At 39.2% G+C, this 26,607-nt stretch overlaps 1 protein-coding gene across 1 annotated transcript; it reads right to left on the reverse strand.

The window, feature by feature from the left end:
- Nucleotides 1-684: 684 nt before the first annotated feature.
- Nucleotides 685-26,200, reverse strand: slc4a8 (solute carrier family 4 member 8). Its single transcript, XM_047347443.1, has 25 exons — nt 26,119-26,200; nt 21,753-21,905; nt 21,248-21,383; nt 19,088-19,248; nt 15,010-15,186; nt 12,322-12,410; nt 11,918-12,075; nt 11,729-11,816; nt 11,235-11,381; nt 11,018-11,118; nt 9,392-9,566; nt 9,155-9,288; nt 8,823-9,068; nt 8,554-8,659; nt 7,523-7,684; nt 6,607-6,720; nt 6,159-6,320; nt 5,824-6,075; nt 5,559-5,627; nt 2,240-2,413; nt 2,020-2,151; nt 1,827-1,924; nt 1,507-1,612; nt 1,124-1,327; nt 685-731 (listed from the first exon to the last, which is right to left on the reverse strand). Exons 1-24 carry the CDS (start codon nt 26,150-26,152, stop codon nt 1,322-1,324), a joined length of 3,180 nt encoding a protein of 1,059 aa, XP_047203399.1. The 5' UTR covers nt 26,153-26,200; the 3' UTR covers nt 685-731; nt 1,124-1,321.
- Between the last annotated feature and the right edge of the window lie 407 nt (nt 26,201-26,607).

The following is a 26,607-nucleotide window of genomic DNA, read 5'->3' on the forward strand; positions in this document are numbered from 1 at the left end:
ACATTCAGTTATCTTGCTATTGGACAATATTCTCCTGATGTACTGGCAACATCTTCTCACTCCCTCACCTGTTTTTACTCTCTTAATCAATCCAACTTATTTTAGATGTACATTTCTCAACTATCACAATAATCTCTATGGTCGGTTTTTGTGGGGTTGTTGGTTATTTCGTTGTGAGTTGTTATTTAACCAAGATAAAATTGACCCTACCAAAATACAAGCTTCCAGGGCTCCATGCCTCTGGTGACATCACAAAAGGCATAGGGCAACTGACCACAGTTCTTTTGAGTATGTCTATTTGTACCATCCTTGTTTTTTCTCTCTTTAATGAATGTTTTCCAGCAAAATGATGGCTTATCTGCCACAATGTTAACTGAGGTCAGTTGAAGAGAAAGATTTTTGTGCCTTTTGCGATGTCATCACAACAGGCACAGTATTAGTACTGTTTCCCCTCAGGGCGCTTCTTAAAAAAATGATTTTGTAAATTCCTGCAGTGGAAATCATTAATTCATTACTCATCTGTGTTTTTTATTGTCCATGTACATTTGTTAGTGAAATAAATACACCACTGGATAATGTCTTAAACAATTCATGCATGCAAACTCTTTTATTCTGTCACTGAGATGTGTTTCTCTTCTTTCCAGGTGTTCTGGGCCTTGCATTTTTATGTTTGTCTCCCTTTTCGGTCCTCTTGGATGTGGAGCAGAATTATATTACTGGGCTGTATTGAGCTGGACAGACATTAAGAAATATTAACAATATGGAGGGAATTACATTACATTTTGTCTTTTTTTAATGAAAACATTTTTTATTAGCTTGTTTGTTTGGTGATGTTTTTGTGTATATTTTCTTAGATAGAAATTTTTTTTTAACCAGTTTGAATGAATAAATAACTGAATCTGACTGCAATGTTCGATAGTTAGGATTAATTGGAATGTATGTACCTGACTTGAAATCTGTATGATTCCATTGAATTAACTTTGTGAAGTGTCTTGAGACGACACGCGCTATATAAATAAAACTGAATTGAAGTGAATTTAATTTAATTGCATTGAATTGTATATCCCATCAGTTGTGTTTGGGGCATGGGAATAAGACTTGAATCTCTACTTTATCTACAAACCTCAAAAAGACAGAAGTACACAAGTTGGTGTACTGCACAGTTGACAATTTCTGTATATTTGTGGCTGACACAGTTTTTTTCTGTGTGCTCTGAAGAGGCTGTTTTGGTTGAAGTGGTCAATCTGAGGCCTCCTGTGGTCCAGAGCTACAGCCAGATGATACAGCTGAATGTCTTTACTCATCAATGAATGCGATCCCTTCAATCCTGCAGGAAGAAACACACATACGCAGATTCATAACACCACGGAGCACAAGCTAGCTGACTACAAGGATTAGAAAAATAGACCACAAACAGCAAACCATCAAAAAGCAGAAGATCACAGTGTGAACCAGGGTTATTTTTTCCAGGTAGAGACGAGGGGAAAAAAGAGGGTATGGCCTTGCCTTTTTAGTAGCCACAGGGCGAATGTCCTTTTGATTAGAGTTGAGGGATTTCCACACAGTGGTTTTAGACATTTCATCAGATATGTTAATATCAGAGGGATCACACCTGAGGAACAGGAGGAGGAAACTGGGTAAGATTGAGGAGAGGTATCAGAGCAATACACAGGACTCACAGGGGGGACATGAAGACAGAGCACCACATACCAGGTAATAGAAAACTCAGGCATGCATGAGGATGGATGGGAAAGTGACAAATCTTTCTAAAAATCTTATTAATAAAGTCCATATTCATAGTGAATGTGTGTGTGCGTGTGTCTCACTTGGGATCATGTGCTTTTTGAACAACTCTGCTGCCCTCCATGGGAATCTGAACAGTAGCTGAATCGTCTTTTTCTAAGCTGAGCATTTCTTGCGATTCCTGCACGACGCAAACATGCGTACATCCATAAATAAAAAGAATTAACTTGATGCTTTTAGGTGAACAACACCTTTCAAGATTCTTCCTTAAATTACCTCTTCCAACTTTTTGGAGGCATCGTCCAAATTTTTCTTCTTCCACTCAGGCATTAAGTCATCTAGGTAGCTTAGCTCTCGTTTAGAGAAGCACAAATCCAGCAGTTTACGTATAAAAACCAGAGCCAGGACCTGCAGGAACAGGTGTAAAAAAGATCTCAACTAAAAAGAAACTGAAAGAACAAATGAAGACAGTGTTGTTTTTAATCAAAATGATTACCATCATAGGGAAGATGATTGCCGAAGGAGAGGTCTTGATTACCCAGAGTAGCACCAGACAGGTGAGCTGAGTGAGAGTGAACAGGTGCACCTTTCTCAAGGGAACGTGCCTCAGATAGATGAAGTCTGGCTGATGCTTTGCCGGCATACCAAAAAGCTTCAAGCGGTCAAAGAACTGAGACGAAACGAAAGAAAACACAGGTGGAGTGGAAGTTAGAGAAGGTTAGAAAACAATAGATCAGTAAGTAAGGAAGAATACTGCAAAATTATTAGTATTTATAAAATAAGGTGCATGTGCATCATATGAGTTGTTGAGTCCAGTCATTTGCAAGGTTACACGTCAGTGACTTCCTTTTAAAAAACTATTAAAACACCAAAAACTTCAGCATATTTTGTTAAGAATTAATGTGAAGTACCAACACAAAATCTGAAAAGTGCAGTGTGTATTTGTATTCAGTTCCCTGTAGTCTGATACCACTAAATAAAATCCAGTGCAACATGCTGCCTTCAGAGGTCACTTAATTACTAAACAGTCCATCGGAGTGTAATTACTGCAAACCTACCAAGACATTGCTGTTCACCTACTCTAACAGGATGAACGAGGAGAGCATCAATTAGAGAAGCAGCCAAGATTCCTATGGTAACTCTGAAGGAGCTGTAGATCCTATAGCTCAAGCGGCAGAATCGGTATAAAGGCCAAATATTAGTCATAGACTCCAATTTGTTTTTTATGGAAGAGGGACAGGAAGAAAGTCATTGTTGAAAGAAACCAAAATTGAACTTGTTGGGCAACATGCAAAATGCTTTGGTATATTACCATGGCAGATGCCCTCAACAAATCATCCCTATGCTGCGAGGGTGATTTTTTTCAGCAGAGACAGGAAAGTTGTCAGAGGTTATAGAATGATGGGTGGAGCTAAAAGACAACTGTGGAAGAAAACCTTTACAAGGGCTGCAAAAGACTAGAACCTGAGGTGGATGTTCGCCTTTCAGCAAAGCAAGGACCTTAAACATTCAGCCAGAGCTACAATGGAAAGGTTCAGAAAAAATAAAATTTTATGAGCTAGGATGGTCTAATCAAAGTCCAGACCTAAAAACAATTGACAATCTTTAGAAAGATTTAAAAATGATGGGACACCAAATTTGTACAAGGACAGGTAGAAGAATATTTGCATCACTAAGCAAGATAAACAGAGCCAGCCTTTGGTCCACCAGTCACACTTACACTCCGTCCTAAAATCCCGATGCAAGCAGTGTGCTATTTACATAAAAAAACAGAAATTCACCAGGGCTTCAGGCTTGGCATGAGGTTCTTCAGTGGGAATCACAGTGTCTGTGACAGCTCAGAGTGGGAATCAAACTGCATAATGTCAGTGGACGACGTCCAAGAAAAAAAAAAAAACTTGAAATAATCATCTTGAAAAATTAAAGATGAAGCCACGATAAATGTGTTGCCTTGAGAAAAGGGTATCTGAGCACAAAATAAGGTTGGGGGTTTGAGGACAAATATATATATATTTGTCCTCAATATATATATATATATATATATATATATAGTACAGACCAAACGTTTGGACACACCTTCTCATTCAAAGAGTTGTCTTTATTTTCATGACTATGAATATTGTAGCTTCACACTGAAGGCATCAAAACTATGAATTAACACATGTGGAATTATATTCTGAACAAAAAAGTGTGAAACAACTGAAAATATGTCTTATATTCTAGGTTCTTCAAAGTAGCCACCTTTTGCTTTGATTACTGCTCTGCACACTCTTGGCATTCTGTTGATGAGCTTCAAGAGGAAGTCACCTGAAATGGTTTTCCCTTCACAGGTGTGCCCTGTCAGGTTTAATAAGTGGGATTTCAAGCCTTATAAATGGGACCATCAGTTGTGTTGTGCAGGAGGTGGATACAGTACACAGCTGATAGTCCTACTGAATAGACTGTTAGAATTTGTATTATGGCAAGAAAAAAGCAGCTAAGTAAAGAAAAACGAGTGGCCATCATTACTTTAAGAAATGAAGGTCAGTCAGTCCGAACAATTGAGAAAACTTTGAAAGTGTCCCCAAGTGCAGTCGCAAAAACCATCAAGCGCCACAAAGAAACTGGCTCACATGAGGACCACCCCAGGAAAGGAAGAGAGTCACCTCTGCTGCGGACAATAAGTTCATCTGAGTCACCAGCCTCAGAAATCGCAGGTTAACAGCAGCTCAGATTAGAGAACAGGTCAATGCCACACAGAGTTCTAGCAGCAGACACATCTCTAGAACAACTGTTAAGAGGAGACTGTGTGAATCAGGCCTTCTTGGTAAAATAGCTGCTAGGAAACCACTGCTGAGGACAGGCAACAAGCAGAAGAGACTTGTTTGGGCTAAAGAACACAAGGAATGGACTTTAGACCAGTGGAAATCTGTGCTTTGGTCTGATGAGTCCAAGTTTGAGATCTTTGGTTCCAACCACCGTGTCTTTGAGCGGCGCAGAAGAGGTGAACGAATGGACTCTACATGCCTGGTTCCCACCATGAAGCATGGAGGAGGAGGTGTGATGGTGTGGGGGTGCTTTGCTGGTGACACTGTTGGGGATTTATTCAAAATTGAAGGCCTACTGAACCAGCATGGCTACCACAGCATCTTGCAGAGGCATGCTATTCCATCCGGTTTGCGTTTAGTTGGACCATCATTTATTTTTCAACAGGACAATGACCCCAAACACACCTCCAGGCTGTGTAAGGGCTATTTGACCAAGAAGAAGAGTGATGGGGTGCTGCGCCAGATGACCTGGCCTCCTCAGTCACCGGACCTGAACCCAATCGAGATGGTTTGAGGTGAGCTGGACCACAGAGTGAAGGCAAAAGGGCCAACAAGTGCTCAGCATCTCTGGGAACTCCTTCAAGACTGTTGGAAAACCATTTCAGTTGACTACCTCTTGAAGCTCATCAACAGAATGCCAAGAGTGTGCGGAGCAGTAATCAAAGCAAAAGGTGGCTACTTTGAAGAACCTAGAATATAAGACATATTCTCAGTTGCATCATGCTGTGAGGACGTTTTCCTTCCAGTGGCAATTGTGCATTGCACAAAGTGGATGGAAAAATTAATAAGGAGGACTTCCTCTAAATTCTTCAACTTCCTCTCAAATCAACAGCTAGTTGGTTAAAACATGGAAACAGTGTTCTAAGAAGACATTGATCCTAAACACACAACTAAACAGGTTTTGGAACTGATACCACAGTTAATGTTAATCCTTTGCATTGACTTTTGCTGTACTTTACTTTGTAGAGCTCCTATAGATGTGACACTCATGATGAAATTAAGTTTTACCTGAATGCCTTTTAATGAGGATGCTCCCATGTAAAGAAAAACTCCATACAACACAGGCATAGGAATAAACTGAAATATAAAAAGAAAAACATTAGTTACACTTTATTAATAACAAAAATTGATGTACAACATTATTAGTGCAATAAAAATGTTTGATGTAATAAATAACATTTGCACATGCAAGACAATTATCTAGTCAATTACATGTATTTTTCATTTTCTTGAACTCATCAGACATTATCCCTGAATTGTGATTGTGACCCACCTGCAGGGCACCGGTCATGAACACAGAGCAGCCCATAAGCAGGAAGATAACCAGGCCTGTGAGCCTCTGCTCCCTGATGCCCAGGAAGCGTGGCTGCTCTCCTGGGGCTGCGCTCTCCGACTCAAGTTTCAGGCTGTTAACATGAGAGATGGACAGCACGGTGGCTGCCACGAACCACGGCAATCCCATGATGGAGCACACAGCCAGCATCACCCCCACCATCAGCAGGTCTAGATGGTACCCACAGCCTTTCTGTAAAACAGAGAGCGGGTCAGATACCGTTTCAGAATCCAAGAGCGAAGTAGTATTTTAAGATTTTTATATTTTCTTCTTGCCAGTAGTTTGTGCTCTTTGCGGTTGATGATGACAGCAGTTATCTGTTGGTCCATGAAGATGAGAATGGTGCAGAGAAGAGCAGGTATAGATGCAATCAAGGCTGTCCACCAGGGGTTGCGCCCTATAGGATTGATCAGCCAACCACGGTCATCTCTAGTAGGCTGCAGGAACAGAGCAGAGATGTTTAAATGTCCCTTTGCAGGGTGCACCTGGGCATTTTTATTGTTGTTTCTCTGCAACAAGTAATTGTCCTTATTTAGCCCATAAATATGTGTTGAAAACAGGATAAATATGTTGAAAGTCAAGTTTTGTTTGCTCATTTGACCTGTTTAACAACTTTTCAGCTCCACTTAAATGTTGTTTAGATGGAAAGCAAAGTCGTCTTTTTAAATTTAGCTCAGGGTTATATATAAAACATATTTCTTGTATATCTCTCTTTTTATTTACCTGGAATTTGCTCGGCACCTTCAGCTTCTGGGATGGCACTCCAACGGCAAAGTCGAGCAAGACCATGACAACAATTGTAAGAAACACTGCAAAGTCACTGATCATTGAACGAACCTAGGAAAGACAGATTACTGCATTTAGACATTACTACTAACATCAGGTTGCAAGTAAACAATCTCAGACAAACTATAGTGACTTCCTCATGTATTTATATCCCTTGAACCTTTTCCACATTTTGTCAACCATAAACTTTAATATTTTTTGGGGGATTTTATAGACTACATAGAGTATTGCATAATTATCAAAGGGAAGCAATATGATACCTGTTTCTTTTATCATTAAAAGTTTTTACTAGGAAGAGTGTGGTTTACAACACAACCAGGTACTTACACATACTTAATAACAGTCTTCCTGCTTAACATTTGAAAACAACCCCCCGAACCCTTCCCACACTCCACCCCTTTCCCAGGGTCCACCATCCTGACAGTCCAGAATAATTGTATTCCTAATCAGAAAGTGAATCATCAATTAACAATTGAACAACTGGGTCCAAAGTTAGACGAGCTGCAGTTACTTCAGTAAGACAGTGAATTAGTTTGACCTAGAGGTCCTAAATGCCTGGACATTCACAAACAACATGGATAAAAGACCCTGGGGAGCAGTAAAGGTCTGGTGCAGTGTCAATTTACTGAGATTAAATGACAAATAAGTGGAGTGTTACTAATTAGGTGACTTCCAAAGGCAGTGGGCTACGCTGAACTTTATTTAGGGGTATCTAAGTATTTAATTTCATTCATAAAATAACGTCAAAATCATGTATTTTTTGTTCCAATTTATAAATTTGCTCTAGGTGTGAAAAAGTCCAAAGAGTATGAACATATTTGCAAGGCACTGTGTTGGCTAATTTTGGAATAACCTTGGTGGGGAAATAACGACTTGTCTTGAATTGTTTGAGGAAGGCCGACATGAAGAATGTTGAAAAGAACAAGATGATGGACCAGAAGAGAACATCTGGGGTGAAGGGGCCATGGTGCCCACATGCTGTCCCAACAAAATGTCCCTGTAGGCTGATACACTCCTGCAGGGACACACAGAGATTAGTCAGCTCAGACTCTAATAAAAAATCAACAGAGAGAACTCCTTATCTGAACTGTTGGGTTAAAAGAATCAACACAGTATGATAAAAAAAGTGGTTACATGTTGTATGATCAAACACCTGTGTGTTGCCTAGGTGAAATGCAAGACATGTCAACCGTACAGATGTCCTCCTTTAACTGCTCATGGGAAGGTGAGGTTTAGTTGAATGTTGACCAAAAAACTAAATATTCTGAAGAAATAGAATACAGCTCAAAACAGAGAAACCTCGGTCGCAAGCGGTGTGTTTTGGGGCTTAAAGACATGTCATTAAAGAGACAAACCAGGCACCTTTTTGGCAGGCTAACAACTTACTGAACAGTTAATGGCATATCTCACAAATCAGTTACTCTTTGTCCAATGCAACAAAACATAGCTTGTTTTATTTGTTTTTGTCAGTCCTTTTTAAATCAAATAAAAAACACTACATATCTTCTGGTGACAATGTGCAGAAACCATTGCCAAAAAAAAGATTGGTCTTTCTGTTTATGATGTTCACTGAATGTGACATGATATGTTGGTGTGATGAAGACATAGAGGCTTAACATTCACCCTCAGCTTTTTCTCTTTGTACGTGAACTATTTAAATAAATATGACATTTTTAAACAATAAGCAACATAGCGACAGAATTGTGTATGTGTGTTTGTTCTTAATTTTGGACATGGATGGATGGATGGATGGATGGATGGATGGATGGATGGATGGATGGATGGATGGATGGATGGATGGATGGATGGATGGATGGATGGATGGATGGATGGATGGATGGATGGATGGATGGATGGATGGATGGATGGATGGAATGAAATTACCTTCACAGTCAGGTTATCCCAGGATACAGCTGAGGCAGTGATGTTTCTGTCACTCCACAGCTCTAAAGTTATATTACTGGGATTATCAGGCTCTGCACACCTGCAGCTACACAAAGAGATGGACATAAACAGGGAAATCATAGATGCTATTTTTCTTTTGTTCCTTTAGGGTTCAGAAAATAATGGAAATATAAAAGTAACCTCTTAGGTATTACCACAAAGAAAGAAAGAACGGTTACCAACACTCAGGTAAAAGTTCTGCTACTCACTATGCTAGTGTGAGTTTATCCAGCTCACTGTTTTTATTGAAAGGGTACAGTTCTCCCAGGTGGAGCAGTTTCTCCAAGGCCTCATAGATGAAGATGAGGCAGATAAGGGCAGCGAATGCCTCCTCTGTGAACCGAGTGATGTAGCAAACCAAAGAACTAGCGTCTGTAGCCACTAACAGCAAACACAGCAGGGACGTCCACAGGCCAATGCAAGCCCGGAGTGACAAATATGACAGATCGTAGTCCCTGAGAATAAAGGAGAGATAAAGGTCACATGAGGAACGCAGATGCGTGATCAGCCAGCAAAGGAATTGTTTAAATTCCAAACGTACTTGCAGAATTTGAAGAGTATTTTCTCAAAAACCAGTACAGGGCCAGTGCTGCCCAGAATGGTGAGAGGCTGACCAGCAAACAGAGAGTAGGCCACTCCAGTCATTGACGCACCAAATAAGGACTCAATGGCGCTCTAAGACAGGTGGTGGTATTGCATTTTGCTTGATTCTGCTTTAGTCACATGTTATAAAAACAAACAGCACAGTATAGTGATGTAAATGTGATTTTGCTCTTACAATGCGTCCTTCAGTCGCCTCCCCCAGGAGTCCACCAAAGGTTATGACAGGAGACATGCAGGCACAGTAGAGGAAGAGGAAGGAGGCCACACACTGGAGGCTGAGGCCATCTTTAAAGTCACTCACGTAGAATGGAGCTTTCCTCTTAATGTCCTGTATGAGGCCACCAAACAACCTGACCACATTACACAATAAAAACATTTAGAGGGAAGAGGAGACGACTAAAGATCAGTATGGGAAACCTATTGCCACTTTATAAAGAAACAAGATAAGTAATCATCAATCTTCTTCCAAAAAGTATAGGATTAGGCGTTTATGACTCAGTGATAGACCAGGCACAGCATATGTATAGGCTATAGTCCTCAACGCACCTCCTCCGGGTTAGTTTCCTGACTCAAGGCCATTTTCTGCATGTCCACCCCCTCTCTATGCCCTTCATCATGTCAAGCTAGTAATAACTAAAAGCCACTTGTGCCACAAAATCTTTTAAAAAAATTTCTTGAGGAGCTAACCTCTGAAATACAGTAATGTACAAATGTTTTCATATCCCTTAAACTTTTGCATATTGTGGCCACAAACCTTAACGTATATCAATGGGTTTCTATGTGAAAGACCGATACAAAGTGGTGCATAATCCTAAAGCAGAAGGGAAATAATATAAGGTTTCCAAAACCTTTAATAAATAAAATCTGTAGAGTGTCACATATTTGTATTGAGTCTTTCTGTGTCTATAGTATGTCTCCATCAGCCTTGCACACCTAGAGACTGAAAGTTTTGATAATTCTTCTTTGCAGTGCGAAATTGCTTGAGTTCAGTCTGGTTGGCCAGGTTGTGAACGTCATTTATTAATCTTGTCACAGATACTCAATTGGATTTACGTCTGTACTTTAACTAGACCATTCTGACATGTTGACTCGGAAGACAGTGGTCGTCTGCCTCAGTCTCAAGTCTTTGGCAGTCTCTTTCTTCCAGGATTGCCTTCTATTTAGCTCCATACAGCTTCCCATTAACTGTGACCAGCTTCCCCATTCCTGCTAAATAAAAGCATCCACACAGCCTCATACTTTACCATGGGGATGCTTGGATGTGCAGAATTTTGTTTACCGCCACACAGTCACTTTGCATGTAGGCCAAAAATTCAAGTTTGGCCTGATTTGTCCATAGCACTACATATTATTTAGGGGTATCATAGCAAAGGGGGGTGAATAGAAATGCACAGCCCAATTTTTAGATGTTTGTTTGTAAAAAGAAGGAAAATAATATAGATTTTTCCTTCGATTTTAAAATCATTTATCACTTAGTGTATATTTATAACTTAAAAGCCCTATAAAAATACACTGAAGATTGTGATTATAATGTGAGAAATTGTGAAAAGGGTGTAAATACTTTTGGAAGGCAGTGGATGTGTCTGTTTGGGATTTTAAAGCTGCCTGTTGTTTCTCAAAAGGTAAAGTCAAAAACCTTTTTCTGTAATTCTCTTTAGGGTCTGGAAATTGTCCCAGCTTATTTCAAAATATTAGTTTTTATGAATGTTTTTTGTTGACATTTGACTTGCTGATCTAACCTTTACTCAATCATAATTTACTTCCTACATTCAGAAACAAGCCCGACTTGTTAACTGCGTACCTTCCTGTCCTCTGCAGTTCTGGCCCGTGGTGTTCAGCATGTTGTAGTTCCTCTACCTGCAAGGCTGTGCCGTTGGGAACTCCTGGCATTTTCCTCTTCTCCTGCAGGTCAGAAGCAAGCAAAAATAAACAGGAAACACGTTATTTAAACGATTCTATGTGCATCTGACGTGGATAAAATTAAATTCTGAAAAGTAAAATGAGTAACTGTTGCATACCTGAGAGGGGATGTTCTTTGGGGGCTCTATTCGGATGGAAGGGTCCCACTCTCCTGGTGGTAGGACAGTCACCTGGTCCAGAAACTCATCTATCCCTGCTAACAGGTCACTTCTGTCCTTTGCCTTGTATGCTACATTGTGGAAGATCTGATTCAAAGTGAAATAATTAGGAAACATAAACAAAAAACTTATAAGGGTTCAGAAGCTGCATTGTATGCGCAATGCATGCACAAGTATTCAGATGAAATTTGTCACTTTTTTTGTAATAGACCAACACAAAGTAGCGTGTTATACGGATGTGGAAGTAAAATTAAAATCTGACTTGCATTTGTATCCCCATTTGCTCTAATACCCAAAACTAAAATCTGATGCATCTCATTTCCTTCAAACACAACAAATAAGCATGAGTTATGGTTGTACTGCAAAAAAACATGAAAACGTTCAAGTGGTATGAATAGCTTTGCAAGGCACGGTAAATGTGAAAGGTCTCCTACCTCATCTGTCATGATGGTTGCCATTGAGCGTCCAATTTCATGGTACTGCTGAGCTTTTCCATCGGGGCCCAAAAGGATAAAGAGGAATCTGATTTGGATCAACAGAGAAACAATACTTCATAAACTGTCCTTTGAAAGATGAATTAATATGAATTGTAAACAGGCCCTGGTGGAGCTGAGACTGTCCACCTGGTGGGGATGGGGACCTCAGTGAGTCCGGTGAGCAGGACAGCGGAGGAGAGGCGTACAAATGCAACAACGGGCCTCTCCAGGAAGTCCAAAACTCCAACCAACACATTTGAAGCCTCTGCCCCCTCAGGAATCTTCTTCATAAAGTGCAAATCAACCTGTTGGGAGAACAAAGTAAGAGGTAATTACCAGAGTAAAGTTTTAATATCTTTTATTTTAATTCATAAATATCCACCTACTGAAAGTAAAAGGTTCAAAGATTTTATCAGTTCATCAAAAATACTAAGCAGTGGAATGAACTCTGTATTAACATGAACATATTAATATTCATGAATAATAAGCTGTAGATGTTCCATTATTCATGAATATTAATGAGATAAATGAGAAACCCACAGTTTGTTTACCTTACTGAGGTCCACTTGAGTGTTGTCCTGTCCGGCACCATTTTTGGCTGGTTCAGTCGGCAGAGGAGGCTGGGGAGACGTGGCTGACCCTATTGGATGGTAAGGTGTGGGTGTGCGTGTTATGTGATTAAGAGAGAAAGCAACTGAATCAGAGGAAATATCTTTCCAAGAACAAAGTGTGAAAAAATGTTTGAAAAGTTATATTCCTCTGAGAGAACATTGCCAGCTGGTTTAATTCTTGGAAGCCCTGGAGTGTTACTGTTTTAAGATGATCCTGCAGTGCCTTGCAAATGTATTCACATTTGTTGAACTTTTTACATTGTGCTAAGTTACGTACACAAACCCAATGTGTTTCGAGGGATAGAGGGATAATAGAGGGATACCTGACGGACAACAACCCACGTAAGATGTGGATGGGCATCCAGGCCCTAACAAACTACAAAGGTAACCTCCCTCCCACATCCTAAGCAGCACACTGGCAGATGAGCTAAACAGCTACTTTGCCCGTTTTGCCCACCACCACTATTCTGCAGCCACTGGTTTCCACTGTTTCAAGCACCCCACCTCTCTCTCTCCAGGAGCATGAGGTGAAGAAAAACCTGAGAGCAGTGAACCCCAGGAAAGCTGCTGGTCCCGATGGTATCCCAGGGGTAGTGATTGAAGCATGTGCATACTAACTCTTTAACCTGTCTCTGGCACATGCTTAAAGCCCTCCACCTTCATCCCCATTCCCAAAGAACCTGCCATAGACAGCCTGAATGATTGCAGACCCATCGCCCTGACATCTGAAATCATGAAGTGCCTGGAGTGATCAGTCTACCAACACATCAGATAGTGCCTCCCTTCCTCCTTCGACGGTCACCAGTTTGAGTAGGGCAAATTGGTCTACGGAGGACGCCAACGCCCTCACACTCCCCACAGCACTGAGCCACCTGGTGTACAAGAGCTGTGTGAGGACTACAGCTCAGCATTTAACACCATCAGTCCAGACACCACCCTACTGGAATTACAGATCCCCCGCCCCACCTGCAACCGGATTAAAAACTTTCTGACAGGCCGCCCACAAGCCGTGAGACTCGGCCCCCACCACTCCTCCACAATCGCACTCAGCACTGTTTCTCCTCAAGGCTGCGTCTTGAGCCCTCTACTGACAGACAGCGTACAGGGCTGAGGTGGAGGAACTGTTGTGCTGGTACTCAGGAAACAACCTGACCCTCAAAGTCCACAAAACAAAAGAACTGATAATGGACTTCAGAAGGATCATACAGGACCACAACCCCCTCCTCATAGACAGAGAGGGTGGAAACTGTCACCACCTTCAAGTTCCTGGGCACCCTCATCTCCACAGACAACTCCTGGACCAACAATATCAGAGCCCTGGTAAAGAAGGCCCAACAGCGGCTCCACTTCCTGTGTGTCCTCACTAAGAACAACCTGGACACAAAGTTGCTGTTGACCTTCTATCGGTCCTTGGTGGAGAGCATACTGATATACTGTCTGGGTGTGTGGTAGGCAAGCTTCACAGCTGAGGACAGGAAGGCGGTGCAGAGGGTCACAAACACCGCCTAAAAGATCATAGGCTACCCTCTGCCAAGCCTGGAACACAGCGCCATGACCTGCTGCCTCAGGAGAACAAACACCATCACAGGCCACCCATCACACCCTTCCAACCCCCTGTTTGACTTGTTGCCCTCTGGGAGGTGCTACAGGTCAACAATATCCCACACCAGAGGCTAACAGACAGCTTCTTCCCTTGGGCCATACAAACTACATACAAGCATGCATCCTTCAACTGCAGTTTATTTACTTTGAAACGGTTATTTGTTATTACATCCTCTAATAGCCATGTAACATATGTAAATATGTATTTCATAGACCTCCTTCCATAAATTGACTGTTTACAGCATATTATATACTATATTTTTTCAGTTGTACATATCATGACTTCTGGGGTGTATATTACACTTCATCTACCATATCTGCTTTTTCATTCAGCCCCTTTTAATCCACTTCCCCTAAATGAAATCCAGCACAACCATTTGTCATAAGAAGTTACCTTAATGGCAAATACAGTCTACCAATGTGTAAGAAAGCCATAAACGTACCATTCAAAGATTGCCCCAAGCAGGGCCAACTGTGGAGGACACTGCTCATAACCCTGAACTCATTACCTCTATTGTGAAGCATGGTGGCAGCAGCATCATGCTGTGGGAATACTTTTCTTCAGCAGGGATAGTGCAACTGGTCAGATTTAATGGGAAGATGGATGGAGCTATATGCAGGGCGATCCATACAATCTCAGAGCTTGGACTACTTGGCAAAGAAAGAAATTGAATAATTGGCTTTGCACATTGTTTTATAGATGTACAGAGCTGATGGAGACATTCTCCAAAAGATGTGCAGCTAATTGTAGTTAAAGGTGCTTCTACAAACTAATAGCTGCTGGGGGGTAAATACGAATGCAAGCTACAAGTAAGTTATAAAACTTTTACAAACCAATTATTATTTTCCTTCTACTTTATAATAATTCACTTCTTTGTGCTGGTGTGGCACCTACAGTTTCAAGAAAATACATTAAAGTTTGTGGTTGTATTGTCAGTTCAAAGGGGAATGAATACTTGTGAGTTTTGATAAATTAAATCTGGTATTCTCCACTAATGAGTGTGTTATGTGCAGTATGAAAGGTACCTGCTACTTGAGGCTCTGACTGTTTGCGTGAGGCCTCAGTGATGGAGCGTACGATTGGAATTAGGTTTTTTTTCTTCTCGTTTTGGTGGTGGTGTCTCTTCAGCAGGGCCTCGCGCACCCTCACTCTCACGCTGTCGTCCAGCTCATGTGACGCCTCCTGATGGTCCAGCACCATGTCTACAACAAAATGGTACACTCATAATGTAACTAGGACTTGTTTGAATATCTAAGGAGACCAAACTAAAGGTTTAGTCTCAGAGTTTCTATTCTCTTGTGAATTAGAACCCTGTTTAAAGCTAATTTAAAATAATAATATTTTAGAGTCAGAAAACCTTACAATATTTAAAATATGAAACATGAATAAACCACAATCTGCCTTTTCCATTGTTTTTCAACGTGAAAAAGTACTTTTTAAAATTTTGTTTTCTGACACAAACGGAGCTTTTTGAGTTATGCCATCAGAACTGAATGTGCACTTCCACATATGGATGATTACGTAGCATTTGTTACCAAAATGGCTGAACGCTTGTCACTGACGACAGCTGTAAACAGAGAACAGACTAACAATAAGACTTTTCTAATAGGAATTTGTCAAATAGATGTGTTGTCACTTGTTTTTCGCACTGATGGAGGATGCACTGAGCACTTTTGCTAAAAGGATCATTTACGCTGGAAATGTGAGTGAACCCCTTGGAAGTCAACACAGGAACTCTTCATCCAAGACACTTTCTTTATTAGAAACACTTTTTGCATGGCCAGAAGCTGAGTGATGAAGACACAACACAGTTCACGCAATGTGTCAGCAGCCAGACTACCAAGCCAACTGGCAATGTTTGCAAAAATAAAGGTTTTCAGCTAAGAAAATGCATTCTTATAGTTTTTTATGGTGCCCTTGTAATAATGTTTTTACAAAATACATTACAGTAATGCTGTCAAAACCTTATGTGGACTAATGATGGGATTTTAAATCCCTAAATAATAATAATAATAACTTTCTTTATTAATCTTTTTTCCAGCTGCTGTCAGGTCCTGGCATGTGAGTGTGGGTTTTGTGCTATGTGAGGTCTGTTCTCACAGAGGATCTTTGCTGGACTTAAGGAGCAGTAAGTCTGCTTTTCTTTGACTGATCCTCAACTGCCTGGTAGACCCAAGCCAGTTGAAATTCAGCAAATTACCTTGGATCATGACAGCTGCTATGTTAAACCAGCGTTCTCACATCTGTCTATTCTGTGCTGAGAACAATGTGGTGTAGAAGCTAAATCAATGCTGCTAACACAACATAAAATGGACCTGCAGAACAACAGATTCCTTCTATGCCTTGTCCTTTCAAGCTGATTTGCTTAGTCAGCATAAGACTACACCTTAGTTTGCTTCTTTACTTTTTAAGCAGCCAGCAAGACATTCTTACACAAATTTTTCTGCAGTAACTGAATTTATTCTGAGCAGACTTCAAGTTCAGTGATAATGAGCTGACCTCAGTGAGACTTTATCAGCTAAGTTAAGAACAGGAACAGAGAAACAGAACACCTGCACACAGTAACCCGGGAGGCTTTAAGGCTGCAGGTGTATGTCTTTAGATGTTTAATTTTTTTAAAAGACTAAAATGGACTCCCCATGTGTTTTGGAGAAGTCTCTTGGCTTCTTGCTCTTTGTTTTCCTATTTCTACGTGTAGCTTTAAGCATTACGATAAAATTATAAAATATAAACAGTAAATTATCTGTTTAGAAATGAGAAAGCATGATAAAGAGAAATGCATAAATAATAAATAGGCTAAGGCTTTGCTTTTATCTGAAGCAAGGCTATGCTTAGTGTGGTGCACCAATGCATTAAAATGAATGCTTTCATGAATGGCTATAACATTTTTGGAGAACCTTAAACTTAATACTTTTCAAAACATGACAGACTTGAAATCCTAGGTCGACCTGCTTGGTAGTGAATAAAATCTATAACCTAAGTAATGTTTAAAACAAACTTATTTAAGCAAGAAAAGGGTGTAACAAACTGCTGTGTGTGAGTCTGCATGCTTGCAAGGTTTAGGTTGCTACACACATATATTGTGCAGGGACCTGTTATTGATAGTGTGTCTCCTCCCTTTGCTTTAAACTTATGGCACATCCCCTAACCATGAACATGATGGATTATACTCGTTTGTTTCTGCAACTCACTTCTGCCTTTACTCTGCAAGAGCTTGCTTCAGGGTGGGGTTGCACGTATTACAGAGAGACAGGAATAAAGCTGCAGCTTAATCCATTCTGTTACTTTTACAGGTTAAGTAAAGCCAAAATAAATTTTTTCTTTGTGCAGGATAATGTTGTTTGACTTGTTTAGACAAAATATTACCAAAGAAGAACACCAACCTCATAGTGTGATGAAAGTGTTTCTTTTTTGGTCAAAATTACATCTCAGTTTGGTATCTGACATTTATAGCAGGAATATATGTAAATCAGAACAGCTCTTCTGAGAATTTTGCCAGAATAAATTTGGGTGAGAAAGAAAAACAGGAGAGAAATAAAAAGATAGAAATTAACTTTCAAATTCAAGCCTGTAAATTCTGCAAAATAGAATAGAATAGAATAGAATAGAATAGAATAGAATAGAAATATTCTTTGTTGTCCCACAGTGGGGAAATTCAGGTTTAGCAGCAGCAAAGTAAAAGGTAAACGGAAGCATGCAGGTAATTATCATATCAATAATGATGACATGATTGATACGTTAATTAGGGAATCTTAATCTTTTTTACCTTTATTTCATTAAAACAGATAAATGGATGGCAAATAGTTGATGTTTTGTGTGAATTCAGTTTAAATGTTTAGGTACGAGTGGTTAGGTATGAACACAACATTAGAACATTTGCTATAGCAACATCCAGTTTATACCAACCATTAAAGTTAGCTTTTGGTACAAGTTATTTGGATCTTGAACTAAATTGCTTCTTGAATTTATCAGTTTATGACAGAAACAAACTTTAGATGTTGTATTTAAATTTCTATATAATTTTGTAAAAGTTAAGCGTTATTCATAAAACAGGCAATGACATTCTCTGTATTACACTTTGTGTCCAACTTACCAGAGAAATAAACCTACGGGGAACTAATGGTTATATTTTTCTCATTGACAGGTTTATTGAATCGGTTTAGACCACAGCTGATGGACGCACTCCATGGTACCTTACTAGTTGTTTGAACATTGGACAATATTAAACAGAAGTGACTTTAATGCCAGCTTGTTGTTTTTGGTGGCTGAGAACTTGGATGTCTCTTGGATGTCTCTCGTGGTGCCCTAAGCTTCAGGAATCATAAATGATTTATAAACATCCTGGTTTTTATTAATAAGTGTTATTTCTACGCAAGGAAAGTGCCAGGAAAGTGACAATATATCACTTTCCTGGCAGCTAAAATGTTCATTACCTCTTCTCACAAGTCAGTGATTATGTAAAGTTAAGAGAATATTTGTATTTGCTAGATTATACAGAGGAAGAACTGTTGGTTAGTGGGATGGACTTACTCTGAATAGCTTCTTGTATGAATTGGGTGGTTGTTTCCCTAAATCTGAATAGTTTTAACTTGACTATTAGTAGTTATCTCACATCTGAGAAACAGTTAGCCTGACTTTGAGTTGCTTTAGGATAGAGTCAGAGTAGTTGTTAACTTCAGTTCATCTCACATTTTCCAGGGATCATAGTGACTACTATGACTACTCAAATATTGCTCAAAATGTTCAGAAATACCTTATACAACCCCACCTACACAAAACAAAATATCACTTTAAACTGGATTCAATATTTGTGAGAATAATCACATTATTATATGTCTTCCTCACTATTTTCTCCAAACAATTTTCCTAAAACCCAAACACAAATGACTTCAACAAATAATACTCTACATGTGGAGACTTTTATCCATTTCTAGTTTTTTAAACGAGAATCAAGAACTGATGTTGTCCATTAGCACCTACAATAAAAATGGACCTCCTGCAATGCCTTAATAAAAATGTTAAGCAGAGGCCTTTCACTGTTCGTGGGTTTTATGGCCTTCTGATACTGAGATACAGATTTACATAAGGCAGGAAATTTCTCACCTGCTATCTCTTCAATGGAGTCAGCCCGCATGTCCAGCAGCACGCTGCCGTTGATAATGCAGCTTCGCAGCTCAAACAAGCTGTGAAGGGAAAGTGTGGCGACGTAAGGCTTGCTCCACCTCTCTCCACCATCCTCCACATCCTCTTCAAACTTCAGCCACCTGCAACACAAAAACACAAAAACAAACCGCAGATCAGAGACTTCACCTCATAGAAGTCATTTAAAATATTGCAATTTTAACGCATCTCTATCTAATTTCTTCTTTTACACTGTAAACAAATAAGCCCCTTTATAAAGATTTCATGTTATTTAAAATATAATTTCTGTGATCTAAAATGCTAATAAAAAAAGATTTAGATAAATAAAGCTCAGAAATATGGTACATATCATAGACTATCACAGGAAGTGTTGATTATGTCATTGGAATCGCTTTTAACAGCAGTCAGATAAAAATCTTTAGTTTTCTGCTTTTTTTTTTTTTTTTATTAAAACAGGTGCAACAGACAAACTCAATAGAATTAGGGAACCTTCCTGCATTTGAAAATCTTTACAGAAAAATAAAAATTTGGTTTTAAAAATCCCACATTGTATATTAAAACATAGTTATTTGCAGCGAAGCTTCACATTAAGAGATATGGTATATTTAAAGTAATGAAAACACTGCACCCTTTCTTACCCCCACATGGTAAAGCTTTAAAACATTCCCACAGGTGGAATGAAAGATGATGATTCTTGAGTAGAATATCTTGATATATCAGAATATCAATAAAAAGCTATTTTCTTTTATTAACCATCTATGATTTAGATAAATTAAACACAGAGCGACAACTTGCAAGTACTTATTTTAGTTAATTGTGATTAATTTTGATAGCTGCTAAAACCCCAAAATTCAGTGTCTCAGAAAATTATAACATTACATAAGTTAAAAAAGTATATGCTGTGGCCATGTTAAGTCCTACACAACCATAGGGAAGACTGACTTAAGGAGGGTAAGCCATGGCTTGAGCAGCTGGCCGTTCATAGAGTGCTGTATCCAAGCATATTAAAATAAAGTTAAGTGGAAGGAAAATGTGCACAAATAACAGAGATAACCACAGCCTTGTGTGAAGCAAAGCTCATTCAGGAAATTGGGGGAGATTCACAAAGGAAGAACTGTAGCTGTTCTATCTTCTTAAACACCAAGCCGGTGGTGGCAGATGGCCGCTTACACTGAGCCAGCTCCTGCTGGAGGTTTCTTCCTGGTAGAGGGGAGTTTTCCTCTCTGCTATAGCTACATGCATGCTCAGTATGAGGGATTGCTGCAACGTTAATGACACCATGCAATAAACTGCCCACTGTCACTACATGTTCATTTAGGAGATGTAATTGCTAAACGTCAGTGGTTCAACATGGATTTTCTTAGATGGAAAATATTTTATCAATACAACATTTAAATAAAATGTTGTATCAGTAAATATAATTTAAATAAACTGAACTCAATCTTGTATTGTTTCATAACTAGGACTAAATTGGAATATAGGTAACTGACTTTTAATCTGAATTGACTTCAATCATGTATATAAAATAGATTTTGTTAATAAAGTGCCTTGAGTTAGTAGTGATTTAAACTTATTTTAGGTTTAGTTTTAGTGTTACACCTGATTTTCCTGAGAAAAACCTGACAATCAAACTAGCAGCCTTGACAGCAGAGCATAAAACACCTTGTCTGCAGAGCAGAAATGACCTGACTTTATTAAGCCATATGTGATTCTGAGAAGCTTTTCTTATGCTCAAAGCTGGCTTGTTTGTTTTTATTTTATTCTTGAACGTTTGATCAGTGCAGACCTACATCAGTGCTGTACTAGCAGCATTTAAACTGCAAGGAGAGATTACTTTCTCTGTCTTGCTTTCAATATATTATGAGGAAATTTGCAGTTATGTCAGGGGGGCTTGAAGGCCTTACATTAGCATGTAAGTTTGAAATTCTGCTTCTTGAGGGTATAGCAGTTTTTGTAGGATTCATCTTTTCACCTTGAGCAAACCAAGCAATAAATGATTCCCCAAGCTCTAAATGTAATAACCAGTTGTACATGTGTATATCTCATTGTACCGGCCCTGCTACAGGGCAGCCAGGCAATGAGACTCTTTATAAGAAGGCTTTCTTTTCAGCTTCTTCTGACCTGGCAGTTTCCTTCCACTCGGCATCTTTGCCATCCTTCACGCAGATCTCATCCAGTTCGGTGAACAGCTCATGGGACACGTGCTCGGCATCCTCCTCTGTGCCCAGGATGAACTGGACCCGCTGGGATGGTGTATCTAATGGAATGACAGGATGAGAGGGAAGGAGGAATGAGGGAGAGATGAAAGCACACACATTACAATCTCTTACTTATGTCATGCCTTTAGATGGCATTACCGGCACATTCAACTTAAAAAAACAAAAACTCTACACAGAAATCCATCTTCCACACTAGTTTCTGTTCCTATTTGGGTCATTAGTGGCCTATCCATTTTTGCCTGAAGTGCAGTGGTCATACAACCATGTGAGGATAATCAGCATCATTGATCTCTTTGGGAGGAGCCTGTACATACATGTACACGTGTGACTGTATGAGTTATAAAAAACAGTAAAAATGTTAACTAGATCTTTATATTGATGGAGTGTGTGTAAAAGGTGTTTGTTACCATGACTGCTACCGGCTGCCTCACTTTCTTCATTTTGTTGGTTCGTGATACTTCCTGCCCTCTTATCTTTCTTGCGGTGGCGGGATCCGTGGGGTTTGTGGTGCCGATGGCTCTGCCTCGGCATCCGAACCCCCACAAACAGAGTCCTGTGTCCTGAAGGAAAATGTGAAGATTTTTTAAATGGGAAGTAAGACTTTGACATGTCATCGTTAGGAATAGGAATCAGTGTGCAGAAATCTTTAGGTGAGTAAGGGAGCTGAAAGTTGATTTTAAAAGTTTGCAAACAGCATTAAAAGCAAAAACTTTTAAAACAGAAGTGACAGCAAAGGATGAGAAATATTAATGCACCCATCTTTAACTCAATCATGAATCCAAGTTGCATTGCCCTTTTTCACATTTCAACCACAAACCCCAATGTTTTTATGGGAATTTATGACAGACCAACACAAAGTTGGCAAATTATTCATCATTTCAATTTTTTTTTCCAAAGTAGTATTCTAAAGAGTGTTGTGTAATTTTTAATCTCAATAAAACCTAGTGCAACCAACAGCTTTAAGAAGTCATCAAATTAGTAAAATTAGTCTACCTTTGTGCAATTTGTTTATCTCAGTACAATGCCAGCCGTTCTGTAAAGACCTCAGAGGTTTTTTTTAGAGAACATTAGAGAACAAACAGCATCATGAAGACCAAAGAACACAACAGAGAGGTCAGGCAGAAAGATGTGGGGATGTTTAAGACAGGATTAAGTTATAAAACAATATTCAAAGCTTTAAACATTTCACAGAGCGTTGTTCAATCCATCATCTGAACATGGAAAGAGTATGGCACAACTGCAAACCTTACCAAGACATGGCTTGGCAAAATCTATTTTGTCCTTTTACTTTGTGTTGGTCTATCACATAAAATCCTAATAAAAACAAAGGAGTTTGTGGTTGTAATGTGACTACTGAACTGACTGGGTTCGACAGCATGTTACTGGATCTCCAATGGACCCATTTTGTACAAGGCTACAGAGTAAAGTCACTGTGAATGAGCATTGTTGAAATAAACTTAAACTGAACTGAATTGAGATGAACGACAGCAAAAAAGGGAGAATTAACAAGGCATGAGGAGGATGAGTGGGATCAAGAGCAAATAAACAAAGTGTGCTGCATGTGTGAGTCAGCTATACATGGACTTGCCAGATTAGAGATGCGGCTGAGGCAAGATATCATTTAATAAGATGTAGTCTAACTGCAGTCTGTTGATGAAATGTATCTCTCTGCTGTTTTGTTTTCATACATGCTTCAGCTATTTGTAAGTATATTTTTAGTATAGGTTATAGCTTGTTTATATTAGCTCTCCATAGCTGACATCTTTAAATGTGTGTGAGAAACACAGAAGAACAGAGCAGGATTGGATGAAGAGAGGAAACAGATAAGCAGAACAATGCACACAACAGTCCCTGACAGTTAGAGGGACTGAAAATGACAGGCATCCAGCTGAGGTTTAGGTGTCGGCCTAATGCTCCACAGAGAGAGTGGGGGAAAAACACCTTTCCTGCTGCTTTCACTCATCCATTACTCTGCAGTCACTGCTAACTGTAATTATCGCGGGATTTAACTTTGGATGCAACTTGCTGCAGCAACAACAAGCTGAATGTGACAGTTTTATTCAAACCGCAAAGAAAATCTCTAAAAACAGCAAAAATAAATATTTTTTTTCTTCATTGTAAGATTTTTATGAGTTTAACACATACTTTATAACTATGAAAGACCTCGATAATTTGATAATGCAAACATTCATTGACATAATGCAATCTTTATAGCTCTTAGACTACCTTTTACCATCAGATTTATGTTCCCATTACTCTCACCCAAATTCAAACAATAAACTGGAAATTAAGCCCTAAAACAATTAAGCAGTTAAAAAATTTTGATCCCCTGAAAATAGTCAAATTTCACAGGTTTTTAAGCACAAAATCACACAAGTGCCATTATTCTCAATATTTTATCAATGTAATGTTAATTACCTCATTAAAAGTATATAGATTATCCACTGAGGCCAATCAAACTTATATTTATATCACCTCTTTCCAACTGGCATGAAGATTAAGGTGCTTCACACAACCAAGATTTAACAACAAAAATAAAAAGAGTTTGTGGATTAAATTAGCAAACACAAGAGCAACACTATTTGCTAAATAGTGTTGGGGTCATCCATTTTGGTCGGACAGACCGACTACGCTGCACAGTTCGACATGCGCAGCTCAACAGGTATCGCAGCTCTGACGTCACCTGGGATTATAAAACGAACGGAAACAAAACTTTTGTTTCCATTTCCAGCGTGTCTCACAGGACGACGCAACAGAAGCGCATATCTGGAGAGACATCATTGCATGCAATACTGATCGAAGTGTTTATGCTGAGCTGTTTGATTTGTTGTGTGGCTGAATCGCGGAGCACGGATGCGATCAGCAAGGTGGGTGTTCAAACCAGCCAGGAGTTAGAAGTTGGACTTTTGAAAGTTTTTAATTCAAAGCAGCTGTGGTCTGGGTCACTCCTTTGTCCCAGTTTTATTACTGGAGTTTTTTTCCACTGAGTTCCCGTCTCAGAGTTTTATGACTCTTTGTTCGAGATTTGGGGCAATCAGCTGTTAGTGGCTAAAGGGGCGCGGCCCCACCGTTCTACCAGCTGATAGCCGCCATCCAGACGCATCAGCGCACCAAGAAGGCTGTCCTGTACAGTGGTTCTGCTTCACTTTTCAAGTCCACCCAAATTGCACATTTTGTCCATAAAACTGCTGGTTTGATCTTCATAGACACTCAATGCGCATATATTTTCTTTTCTTTTTATTTTTAGATGGTCATTTTGCTCCCTTCTGTAGAATAGTGCATATTTAGTTAGGTGAAGATTTTTGGACCAGAATAGTAATTGTTTTGCTATATGGTCAATAAATGTTCACATATATAAAGAGAAGCGTTTGTGTTTATTTCGTGCAAGAGTTATTTATCTGTCAAAATAAGGTCAAAGTTCACCCCTCGATCAGTGGTGCAGCTGATTAAACAATGACATTTAGCGTGGTTTTGATGAATAATTATCAATTATTAATGATAATTAACTAATTGTAATTATTAAGTGCTTTGAGCCCATAATCACAACACCAGAGGACATCTCTGATTTCTATTCATAAGCAATGATTTTTGGTTAAGAAAACTATTTTCGTGAATTATGATTTTTAATTATAATTTTTTATAAATATTCAATAATCATAATCCTTACAATAGGCAAAACTAGAAATAAATAGAATAAAAAAATACAGTAACCATGTTAAAAACCCAATATGCCTAAGGGCAGATATAAAGCAAAAGACAGAAAGAAAGTGTAAGGGATTTATTTAGACCATTACAGAATATTACTGCAAAAGCAGGCACAAGAATGACTCTTGTCTGTTTGATCCGGGTTCATGGTTACCTCCTGCTAATAGTTTGTTTTCTGATTATGTATGCTGAGTTCTTGTTTTATTTATGAAAATGTAGCAGCACGATGAAGCGGTGGTTAGCGCAGTTGCATCCCAGCTAGTAGGGCCTGGGCTCAAACACCAAATAGGGCTGGTCTATGTGGAGTTTGGGTGTTCTGCTTGTGTTGTTTTTCTCTCACAAGTCAAAAACATGCATTTTACTGTGGAATTAGATATTGTAAATTACTGCTGTGTCTGCATGGTTGTTTGGCTCTGTGACAAACTCATAATCACTTGCACCAGCTCCCCTGTGACCCTTAACAGGACTATGCAGGTACAAACATAAACATAAATACAATGTCAAATTCAAAATGTTCCTTTATGCATGGTCTAGCATGCCTTAACTTCCTATTCTCCTAATTTTCAAACTTTTGTGATACATGCATGAGCAACTTTGGGGTTATGTGGAAATATAAGCATTACTAACAAAACAAACTGGGGCTGACTGGGACGTAGGCTGAGGTGGCAGATGGTTCTGGCTCAAGTGCTTTTAGTTGAGTCCTATTAGGAAACAAGGTCCAAAAATCCTCCCTTCTGTTCTAAACGATGTAAAATTACACATTCAATGTATCCCTGAGTTTCAGTAACACAAAGCACAAAGTGGTACTGTTTTTTTCTAGAAAGTGTGAGAAAATAAAATAAAAATTTGGCTAAAGTTAAAAAAGTTTAAATCAGACTCACAAGGCTTTTTTTTTTCTTCTCTGAACAGATAAACTTGTTTTCACGGGTATGTACATGATTAGGTATGGTATCTTGGATTATAGAATCATCGACACATTTGCCAGAGGGACCACAAAGAAGAACAATGCATGCCCTTAGGAAGGGACCACCAGACATATGCTATTTTCAGAATGTGAACTATTCTCACCTTCTAGCTCCTCTTTCTCATAGTGAATGTTCATCACTGAGCTGGTCCCTCCCTGGTCGACCACCACCTCCTCATCAGGTCTCTGACAGACACACCCAGAGAAAACATAAAGGATGAAGTCACAGTTCATGTTTGTGCTTTTTGGAGCAGATAACACATGGCTTTACAGCAAGATAATCTCTGTGTCAAGCAAACATTATTTAAAAATGTTTTTTTTGCCCACATCAGTTCTTAAAAGACACCCTGAAAGGTTGACACTTTAAATTGCATAAGTATTCATACCCCTTGAACTATACAGAGAGACTGAAATTCATTCATTTTTATTCATGGAATAGCTTAAGCTCAATCATATTGGATAGAGAGTTAATGTTTCTGGATTTAGATCTGAACTTTGACTAAGTCATCCAAAACATGAAGGTGCTTTGATGTAAACCATTCCATTGTAGCCCTTGATGCATGTTTAGCGTTGTTGTCCTGCTGGAAGGTGAA

The sequence above is a fragment of the Girardinichthys multiradiatus genome, chromosome 20 (assembly GCF_021462225.1).
Source record: "Girardinichthys multiradiatus isolate DD_20200921_A chromosome 20, DD_fGirMul_XY1, whole genome shotgun sequence".
Taxonomy (NCBI): domain Eukaryota; kingdom Metazoa; phylum Chordata; class Actinopteri; order Cyprinodontiformes; family Goodeidae; genus Girardinichthys; species Girardinichthys multiradiatus.

Coding starts and splice junctions, on each gene's coding strand:
- slc4a8 (XM_047347443.1), bottom strand. CDS start 26,152: ATGAACATTCACTATGAGAAAGAGGAGCTAGAAG. Junction 6,321..6,606: donor AGGTGCCGAGCAAATTCCAG/GTAAATAAAAAG, acceptor CTGTTCCTGCAG/CCTACTAGAGATGACCGTGG. Junction 1,925..2,019: donor CCTCCAAAAAGTTGGAAGAG/GTAATTTAAGGA, acceptor TGCGTCGTGCAG/GAATCGCAAGAAATGCTCAG.